This window comes from Passer montanus, unplaced genomic scaffold (genome assembly GCF_014805655.1).
Source record: "Passer montanus isolate IOZ18808 unplaced genomic scaffold, ASM1480565v1 scaffold93, whole genome shotgun sequence".
NCBI classification, from domain to species: domain Eukaryota; kingdom Metazoa; phylum Chordata; class Aves; order Passeriformes; family Passeridae; genus Passer; species Passer montanus.
In genome coordinates, this window is record NW_024374701.1 from 719,923 (window position 1) to 730,161 (window position 10,239).

General features: G+C 65.6%; 2 protein-coding genes across 3 annotated transcripts in view; one reads left to right on the plus strand and one right to left on the minus strand.

Annotated features, from left to right (window-relative positions):
• Nucleotides 1-822: 822 nt before the first annotated feature.
• RPS10 (ribosomal protein S10) lies at nucleotides 823-6,057 on the minus strand. 2 transcript variants are annotated; one of them, XM_039695921.1, is made up of 6 exons: nucleotides 6,035-6,057; nucleotides 4,728-4,877; nucleotides 3,663-3,834; nucleotides 1,648-1,725; nucleotides 1,293-1,348; nucleotides 823-920 (listed from the first exon to the last, which is right to left on the minus strand). In XM_039695921.1, the coding sequence occupies exons 2-6, from the start codon at nucleotides 4,875-4,877 to the stop codon at nucleotides 879-881; spliced, it is 498 nt and encodes a 165-aa protein (XP_039551855.1). In that variant the 5' UTR covers nucleotides 6,035-6,057; the 3' UTR covers nucleotides 823-878. The 2 variants fall into 2 exon arrangements, with proteins under 2 accessions (XP_039551855.1, XP_039551853.1); XM_039695919.1 differs by lacking the exon at nucleotides 6,035-6,057 and adding an exon at nucleotides 5,440-5,552.
• A 142-nt stretch (nucleotides 6,058-6,199) lies between these two features.
• PACSIN1 (protein kinase C and casein kinase substrate in neurons 1) overlaps nucleotides 6,200-10,239 on the plus strand; it is a 13,923-nt gene continuing 9,883 nt past the window's right edge. The window contains exon 1 of the mRNA XM_039695914.1: nucleotides 6,200-6,569. The gene's annotated coding sequence lies outside the window, so the exon portion shown is untranslated. The remainder of the gene's footprint in view (nucleotides 6,570-10,239) is intronic.

A 10,239-nucleotide genomic window follows, 5' to 3' on the forward strand; every position in this document is an offset into this window, starting at 1 on the left:
ACGCCCCCGCCCCGGCTCGCGCGCTCTGCGCCATTGGCGCACGCCGCGTTGGGGAATGCGAGGGGCGGCGTAGAGCGGCGGCGGCGGGCGCTCGGCCTTACGCGAACGGCGCAGGGGCCGGGCCGGCGGCGCGCACGTGGCCCCGCGGGGACAGCGGCTCCGCGGGGACAGGAGCGCGCACCGCGCGGGGGCTCCGCAGGCACCGCTGGCCCCGCCCCCCGCGACACCGCGGGGCCCTGTCCCCTCCCCGGTGACATTCTGTGTGTGTCTGTCTCTGTGTGTGTGTCCATTCCCACTCCGGTGACACCCGGCTGCGTGTCCACCCCCCTGCCGGTGACACCGCGGGTCGCTGTCCGTGTGTCCGCTGCCCCGGTCAGTGACCGCGCGTTGGTTGCCCAGTGCCCGCTCCCCCCTCCCGGCGGTGACACCGGGTCCGTTAGCGATTAGTCACCGGCTGCCCAGCGACACCTGGCGGCGCGCGGCGGGCACTGCGCCACTCGGTGCCCCCCAGGTGACAGCGCAGGTGACAGCGCGGGGGGCAGGACACGCGGACCCGCCCACGGGGACACGGGCTGGCACAGCTGAGTTTTCCATCTGCAGAACAGCTCATTTGCCCCGGTTGTGTGGCCGGCAATCAGCGTGGCCCCGGGCAGATGGGGAACGCTCCTGCATTCCTCCAGGACTCACCTCCACACCCCTAAACTGGGAGTTCCTTCTCTAGAACCTGCATTTAGTCGTTCCCGAAGTGCTGCTCCAGATGCCAAAGGTCTGAGTCACGCCGTGCTTGTGAGCTCTGTTTGTGCACTTCAGACAGACACAGGATGAACCCAGTGGCATTTTCACCTCTTTTATTATACACAAAACATGAGCACAAAGTTCTACTGCGGGGGCTGACCACGGCCACGACCGAATCCACCTCTCTGCAACAGCAAAAGGAGAGTGTTAGAAATCATTATGCCAAGCAATGACAGCAAAAACATCATCAAAGCTCTCTGATGGCACAGGTCAGCCAGGTGAGCTCCACCAGCATCAACCCATTCCAGCCAGCTCTGTGGATCACACCTAAATTACTTTTATTTTTGAAGTATAAAATCATGGATCTCTAAAGAGCTCAGCTTGCTCTCAAACTTGCCACTGGCCTCTGTGCCACCACCTCCTTTCCCCACAGCGAGCAAGCTGCCTGTGAAGGGTGACAGTTTCCAGCCCCTCTGACACCCTAGAGTCCCACAGGCAGGACCTTCCAGCTTATCCCAAAGCCTTTAAAAAAGCCAAGTTCAAATGCAAACACTCACAAACTGGAATTCCGTGGCTGCTCCAGCACCAGCCTCAGCCTTCTTGTCAGCACCAGCTGCAGAAAGAGAAGCAGTCAGTGCTCACAGAACCCCCTGCCTGGGAGCAAAGCTTTAACCACCCCACAGAACTCAAACTGGGGCTAAACACAGCAAAATGGAGCAGCTGTAACTGAGCACGTTTGAGAGTTAGCAAACCAGCGCCAGGGAAAACCCCACAGCGCAGCGGGACAAAACTCCAGCACACCTCCCACACAGACTCTACGCTATGCCAGGAGTCTCATCTCCCCCTTTTCTCCCCGAGAGGAGCCCCGGAGCTGGGCCAGCTGTCCCCGAGGGGGCACAGGGGCACACTCACGTGGCACGGCGCTGCGGCGGTACGTGTCCCGGTCAGCCTCGCCCCGCGTCAGCCGCGCCGGGCGCTCGCCCTCCAGACCTGCAACACAGCACAGACACGGCTCAGCCAGGGCAAACACAGCTCCCTGCAGCCCAAGGTGCACCACAGCGCCGGGTCTGCCAGCAGTGCTGCAGCTGGGGCAGCTCGGGGAGGATAAACCTGAGGGGAATGGTGATTTAGTGAGGGAAACCTCATTTGAAGGGTGAAATCCGCTCAAGCGTCCCAGCTTGGGGCAGGGTGGAAGTTAAATAATGGGAGAAGTGGGTTTACAGCATCATCTCAATAGTTCTCTGGTCATCAAACTAGTGCTGAATGTTACTGATGGTAAAAATGCCAGAAATACTGGGAATCTGCCATGGCTGACAAGGCTGTGCAAGCTGAGTCCCAAACTCAGGACAGAATTCCCACCCCAACCTGGAACAGCCACGCTGTCAGTACCCCAAATCCCCCCACAGAACACGTTCAGGACAGTAAAAGCAGATTATCTGTGGAATCTCAGATTAATGCCAGACAAAACTGCTGCAGGAACACCCAGCTGTGGTGAGACCACCTCCTCTCAGGGACTGGGATGTGTCCCTGGAGCCCACCCAGGCAGGACCCACTGAGGGGCAGCTGTGCCTGGCACACCCCAGCGCCCTCCTGCACATCCACATGCACTGGTTTGGCCATAAAAAACCCAGTTCTTGTAATAATTCTTTTGCTACACCACCTCTGTGTCTCCCAGACTGCTGCTGCTGCCTCAAGCAGGTCATCCACAGCAAAAAAGAACACCAAGGGCAGCCCTTCCAACCTTCCCTGCCCAGATGGGGCTGAGGAGGTTCCAGCACCAGGACAGTGACACCACACACAGCTGCCAGCCCTCCCTCCCAGCAGGGATGCAGCTCCCTTAAGCTCACTGGATAAACACAGCATCTAAAGAACAAATCTTGGAACATCCAAGCAACTCAGAGATCAAAGAGAGCAGCACATTGCCAGTTTCTCTGCAATTCCTTCCTTTGAAGCAGGTGATGCTCCTGTTTTGTTTGGCTCAGACACAAACTGCAGCAGCTGGGGGTGAACTCCCAGCACTGCCTGGCCCCAGACCTGTGGCTCAGAAGCAAAAAAGGACAATGGATGTGATCCCCCAGAGCCAGAGCACATCTGGCTGCACTCCTGCCCTCGGGGGTGTGAAAGCCACTGAGGGAAAATCAGAGCTGCAAATGCAACACACAGAACCACAGAGCAGCTGGGGTTCATCTGGAGATCACCCAGTCCAAGCCCTCTCAGGCAGGGTCACCCGGAGCAGGTGACACAAGAATGTGTGCAGGTGAGTCTGGAATGTGTGCACACCCTCCCTGGGCAGCTGCTCCAGGGCTCTGCCACCCACATAGAAAGTTCTTCCTCAGATTGAGGTGGAACTTGCTGGATTTTATTTTCTGCCCCCTGCTCCTTGTCCTGTCCTTGGGCACCACTGAACAGTCTGGCAGCGTCCCCTGTGGGTATTTGTCTCCTCTCCTCCACTCCAAGCAGGCCCAGCTCCCTCAGCCCCTCCTCACAGAGATGCTCCAAACCCCTCAGCAGCTCTGTGGGCTCTGCTGCTCTTCCACCATGAGCCCTGGTCCAGGGGGAGCACGTTCAGTGTCCCTGGGGGAGGCAGGGTGGGACACCCAACACAGGTGACACCCAGCCTGGCCACAGGTGACACCCAGCCTGGCCACGGGTGACACCCAACACAGGTGACACCCAGCCTGGCCACAGGGGATCCCAGGCGGGGCTCTCCCAGCCCTGGACAGTGCCTCCTCCACATCCCCACCTCAGCAGTGTGCTCCCAGCAATCCCAGTCCCTGGGGAAGGCCAATCCCCACCCAGAGCACATCCCCGTGCGTCCCACCTGAAAACCCCACAAACCCCAACCCCATTTCCTTGCTCTGCTCACAATCCCACAGCCAGCCCTCCCTGTGTCCTGCCCTTCCAGCCCCCGTGCCCCCCCAGGTGACCTTTGGGCCGGGGCCTGCCGGTCTCGGGGCGGCTGCGGCGCAGCGTGGCGGGCACGATCTCGGGGGGCAGGTGCAGGTAGTCCCGCAGGTACTGGATGCCCTCGTTGGTCAGGTACCAGTAGAAGTGCCTCCAGGCAAACTGCTCCTTCACGTAGCCCCGCGACTTGAGGGACTGCGGGGAGAGCTCCCAGTCAGCCCCAGTCAGTCCCAGCTCCTCACAGGCACGGCGCCTCCTCGCAGGGAACGGGGACAGTCCACGTGAGGGGACAGGATCCACAGGAGGGGACAGGATCCACAGGAGGGGACAGGATCCACAGGAGGGGACAGGATCCACAGGAGGGGACAGGATCCACAGGAGGGGACAGGATCCACAGGAGGGGACAGGATCCACAGGAGGGGACAGGATCCACAGGAGGGGACAGGATCCACAGGAGGGGACAGGATCGAGGGGACAGGATCCACAGGAGGGGACAGGATCCACGTGAGGGGACACCATCCACAGGAGGGGACAGGATCCACAGGAGGGGACAGGATCAATGTGAGGGGACAGGATCAACGTGAGGGGACAGGATCCACAGGAGGGGGACAGGATCCACAGGAGGGGGACAGCGATCCACAGGAAGGGGACACGATCCACGGGAGGGGACAGAATCAACGTGAGGGGACAAGATCCACAGGAGGGGACAGGATCCACAGGAGGGGACACAATCCACGTGAGGGGACACGATCCACAGGAGGGGGACACGATCCACAGGAGGGGACAGAATCAACGTGAGGGGACAAGATCCACAGGAGGGGACAGGATCCACAGGAGGAGGACAGGATCCACATGATGGGGACAGAATCCGCAGGAGGGGACACGATCAATGTGAGGGGACACAACCAACGTGAGGGGACACCTTCCACAGGAGGGGACACAATGCACACGAGGGGACACAATGCACACGAGGGGACACAATGCACACGAGGGGACACGACCCACACGAGGGGACACGACCCACACGAGGGGACACCGGGCAGCAGCACCGCCGGGACCGAGCCCCCCGTGTCCCCAGGCCCCCCCACCTGCATGGCCTTCATGACGTGCAGGTTGGGCACGTTCTTGTCCACCAGCTCGGGGTGCTTGGGCATGTGCACGTCCTTCTTGGCCACCATCACGCCCTCCTTGAAGAGCAGCTCGTAGATGGCGATGCGGTTCTTCTTGGGCATCAACATCTGCACGGGGCACAGCGAACGGCGGGGCTCGGTGACACCGGGGCACCAACACCTGCCCCGGGGGCAGCGAGCCCGGCCGGGCGGCTCCCCGGGAGGGACAACCGAGCACCGCCGGGTTTTGCTCGGTAAATGATCCCGCGCACTGCGGGCGGCCCCGGGGGCAGGGCAGCGCTCGGGGGGAGCCCCCCACGGACGCCGTTAAGCCAAACCGATCTGGGGAACCGGGAGCGCGGGAGGCTCTCGCCGCCCCGGAGCCGGAACCGGCCCCGGCAGCGCCCCCAGCACGGCAAACCGGCTACGGGCGGCGCTCCCGGACCTGGGACACCCGTGCTCAGGCAGGACCGAGCCCCACAGGGTCACGGGCCACCCCCGCGGCCGCGCCCGGCGCCGGGAGGCCCCGGTGCCAGCGCTGGGCATCCGGTACCACCGCGCGGCCCGCCGCCCGCAATCCCTCCCTCCCCGCACGGCCGGGGTGCAGCCCCCATGGCGGAGATGCCCCGCGGGGGCGCCCAGGCCCCGGGATGGCGGCGATGCGCGGCCGATGGCCCGAGCGCGGCCTCACCGTGGCGGCGGCGGCGGGGCCCGACCGGAAAGGACTGCGCGTGCGCGGGACCGCCGCTTCCGCCGCCTCGAGGACCCCTGGCGGCGAGGGTGGCCGCGGCGCTGCCTGCGCGGAGCGCAAGGACCCCTCCCGCCTAGCAACGGGCAGGCCGGCGCGGTGCCTGAGGGGGCGGCGGTGCCTGAGGGGGACAGCGGGAGAGCCCCGGTGTCACCCCCGGTGTCACCCCCAGCCGTGGCATCCCCGCACCTCCTCAGCCGTGCCCGGCGTCTCTCGGAGCGCGGCTGTGAAGCCCTGCCCGGGATCCCGGCTCGCACCCTCGGTGTTCCCGGGGCACCGGAGCGCTCTGCTCCCCTCACGAGCCCGGGAGCGGCGACCCCCGCCGGCCCGGGTGTCACCCCCAGCCGTGACATCTCCGCACCTCCTCAGCCGTGCCCGGTGTCCCTCGGAGCGGGGCTGTGAAGCCCTGCCCGGGATCCCGGGTGGTAGCCCGGGCTCGGGGCTCCCGGGGCACCGGAGCGCTGTGCTCCCCTCACGAGCCCGGGAGCCGCGACCCCGGTGCCACCCCCAGCCGTGACATCCCCGCATGTCCCCGCACCTCCCCGCTGTCCCTCGGAGCGGGGCTGTGAAGCTCTGCCCGGGATCCCGGCTCAAACCCTCGGTGTTCCCGGGGCACCGGAGCGCTGTGCTCCCCTCACGGGCCCGGCAGCCGCCATTCCCCCATCCTGTTCCCAGAGGGTTTCTCTGGAGCCGCGTCCCCTTGGGCACACCCCGTGTCCCCCAGCCCGGAGCTGTCCCCCTCGGTGTGGCGTTGGAACCCCCGGGAGGGACCGGAGCCGGTCCGGGGGCAACATCCGAAACACGGCGGAGCAGAGCCGGGGGCAGCCCGCGGGGCTGGGGGGCACAGGGACCCCGGTGCCCCGGCGCTGATGGCCGTCCCCTCACGGGCTCGCTGTCACCTCGCGCGGGGCGGGAGGGGATTGGCCGGCTAAAAATGCCGCGCTAATCTCCGAGCTGATCTTTACCCCCTCCCTCCGCCCCATCTGCCGCCACCCGCCCGCGATGCGCAGCGCCGGCCCCGGGAGAGGCTCCGGCCCCGGGAGAGGCTCCGCCGCCGGCCCCGCGGCCCCGAGGTACGGCCGGGGGGCGCGGGGTGCGCCGGGGGGCGGAGGGCGGCGGCAGCGGGGCGTCCCCGCCGCTCTTTGAACCGGCTCCGCGCCCGACCCGCTTGGAGGGATTTCCGACCCGTGCCGGGCGGGGAGCGGGAGGGATCGGGGGATGCGCCGCGTCCCTGGAGCTGCCCGCTGCCGTCCTGGGGCTTTGCTGCGGTGCCGTGCCCGCCTTTCTTCCCTTGGGACGGAGCTGGGGCGAAGCTGCCGCAGGGTGACCCCAAGGATGCTGCGACAATTGCGGCATCACCCCGTGCGGTGCCGCGGGGCAGGAGCTGGCCCTGCTGGCCCGGACACGCTGTCGCTGTCGCTGCCTCTGCTGCAGCAGATCACAGCTCCTGCACCTCCTGCCTCGGAAATGGCAAAGCGAGTGCTTTGCTAAACGGATTAGAGCTCTCCCGGCAGCCTCCCCGGCTGCTCCCGCATCCCTCGGCCCCCGCGTCGCCTTGCCCGGGCAAGCCCCATCCCTAAGCCGAGGGCCGCAGCACAGCAGAGATCAGCGCTGAGCCCGAAACCCCGCCTGAAGCCCCGAGGCTCCTTCCATCTCCTCCCTTTGGAGGAGCGCAGAGGAAATCGGGGAATTCACCAGGCAGCGGCTCGGCCGGTGCTGGAGGTGCTGCCCTGCCCGGGTTTTGCACTGATCTCTGCCCCCCCGGCCGCTTTCTCTCCCTCCTCCCAAGATGTGCGGCTGCCGGAGGGGCTGCGGCAGGACGGGAGCGGGATTTAACCGTGAAAGGATTGAAGGAAGGGAGCCCAGGCACTGGCAGGGACCGACAGTGACGTGCGACAAGGGAAGGGACATCAGCAAAGCGTGTCAGCACCAGCCGGGGCCACGTCCTGAGCCCCGAGCCTGGGCTGGGCTCTGAGTGGGATCCCCCTCGATGGGAATGCCCTGTCCCCAGCTGTGCTGGTCCCTGCCAGGGCAGGGGATGCAGCCAGGCTCCTCCAGCACAGCGCCTGGCACGGCTCTGCCCGGGCACAGACTTTGTCCTGGGGGTGCCAGCCTGGCCAGCCTTTGTGCAACACCTTGAAGCCAAACTCTGGACCTGCTGAGCTCCTGTGGACGGTCCTGGAGGAGGAGGAGAGGTCGCATCCAGCCGGCAGCTCGCAGGGCAGTGTCCGGCTGTCCCCGGCGTGGCACCGCAGTGCCCGCGGGTGGAATGTTCGGGCTCCTCAGGCAGCTGCCTGCAGCCAGCCCCACGCTGCTCCCCAGGAAAAATGGAGCCTTTATGTGCCGGCCCCGGCCCCTTCCCCGGAAAGGCTCGGAGGATGCCCCGGCCGGTCACAGGCAGACAAGAAGGGGATTGTTTTGGTGGGATTTGGGTTTCTGGGAGCACCTGCCCCGCGCTGGGCCCTCCACAATGGCTGCCTGTCTGCCGCAGAGCCGCCAATTATCCTCCGCGGCTAATTAGAGATGCAAAGTAGCGCTTGCATTCTCCCAGCTCCCCGGAGGGCTCCTGGGACCGGCGGCACATCCGCAGCGGCGACGCAGCCCGGGCTTGGGGCGAGCGTGGGGCGCTGGCCCCATCCTGCCCCGAGCCCCAGCTGCCCCTCTGCCCTGCCCTGCACTGGAGGGCAGGAATGGGTTCAGGGTCCTGGGGTGCCCTCTGCCCCCACCCACACCAGTGGACCACCCATGGGCTCTCCCAGAAACAGCTGAGCCCCATAACTCGGGGTTCTGCTGGGATTTAGGAACACATTTCCTTTCCTTGCTGGGAGCTGACTGTGTGTGAATCCCCCCCAGTTCGTGTGAGGGCTGGTGCTCCTGCCTGGCTGATGGGCAGGCGGCTGATCCCTGGTGGCATCTCTTCATTCCCGGGATCACGGTGTGGGCTCATGTGCTCGTTTGTGCTCACGGAGCTGTAATGCCAGAGCGGCAAGTGGCCCCATAAATCAGGGCTTATTTCCTGCCAATACCGTCTGCTGCTTCCCACAAGGAAGCTCATTTACAGGAGGAGAAGTGACTTACCACTGAAAACAGTAAACGGTGGGATGGTGAGAGCCGGGGAAGAGTTTGTCGTGACCGAGTTTTTGGTGAAGGAACCGAGGAGGCAGAGCTCCCACCTGCTCCTTGCGTGGAACAGCCCGAGCTGCAGGGAAGGAGGCCTGAGTTGGTGCCACTTGCACAGACCACAAAGCTGGTGGCAATGGCTCTTTGCACTGGGGAACCCCCCAAGTCATTGTCACCGTCCTGGAGGGCGTTTGTCACCTAATGTTTAATGCCAAGGACATTTTCCCCTCTGCAGCAGGGATGCTGTCAGGGCAGATGGCAGCTGGGACATCCCAGTGGTGACCCTGTGCTGAGAACTGCCAACTCACTGCTTGAAAGGACTGTGACCACATATTCAGCACCCTCTGTTCCTCACCCTGAAATGCCAACAGGCAAAGATCCCCCGCCCCTGAAGGAACCACCATCCATCCCACTCCCGTTTGGGACTGGGGCCATGAAACCCCCGGGTGTCACCCCAGCGGGGTGTGAAACCTTCCGGGGGCCGTTCTGTCTGGCTCGGGTGGCACGGAGCTGCGAGGAGCCGGGAGGCAGGCGGGCTGGAGAGCCCCACCGAGCTTCATTAGGCAGTCCGAGGCTCTCGTTAGGGGAAAGCTGAGCCGGCGGCAGAGGCCGGCAGAGCCCCCCGGGACCGGGTCGCATTCTCTGGGCAACCCGATCCCGGCGGCAGCGGCCCCGGCAGCCTCATTACTGCGGCTTCTGCAGCGGCTTCGGTTACTCGCCTGGCCGCTCTCGTCTCCTGCTGGCTTTTAATTTCCCTGACATCCCCCGCGAGCGGGGGGATGCAGGCGCGGTGTCGGGGAGCTGTCATCACCCCCACCCGCATCCTGCCTGCTTCCCGACGGCTTCCAGCCCCCTCTGCCCCCGGGACTCCCATCCTGTCACAAGCCTGGTGACCCCGGGCATGAGCCCCGGGGCTTGGGAGGAGGCACATGGGCAGATGGCAGATGGCAGTGAGGGGGAGCTGCCCTGCTCCCCTCCAAGAAGCCTTGGGGGCTGCAGCCCCCTCACCCCCTTCCCCAGCCCCGCCGGGGGGAAAGGACTGTTCCTGATTATCTTGCCAGCCTGTTCCCAGCTGGCACATTTGGCAAGGAGGCGGCACCGGCTGCCTCTCCGAAGGCGTTTTGGGGTGTTTGTTCCTGCAAAAGCTGTGGCTCAGCCCCAAAACCCCCCTGCAACCGCGGGGGTGACAGAGAGGCCGGGGCAGCAGCGGAGGGAGTGCATGGCTCTGTCCCGTCCCGTGCGGGAGGGACAACGACCCCCGGGGTAGCAGGACTAGGAAACCGGGGGGTCCCCAAAAAGCCCCCCGCCTCATGGCCCGGGGGAAACGACTCTGATGAGGCCCTAACGTAGCCTGGGGCCCGACCCCGCCATCGCTGTGCCGTGGCACCCACTCTGCTGTGCCCCCGGGCCGCGGCCCCGCAGTGGGGCGGCCCCGGTGGGTGCCCTGGGCGGGGGTCTGGGCCCGGGAGGTCCCGCGGGGGCTGGCGGCAGTGCGGAACCTCGGGGTGGGCGCGGACGCGGGGATGGGGGGGGCCCGGGGGGGTGCCCTGGGGGGGGTTTGGGGCCCGGGGGGTCCCGCGGGGGCTGGCGGCAGTGCGGAACCTCGGGGTGGGCGCGGACGCG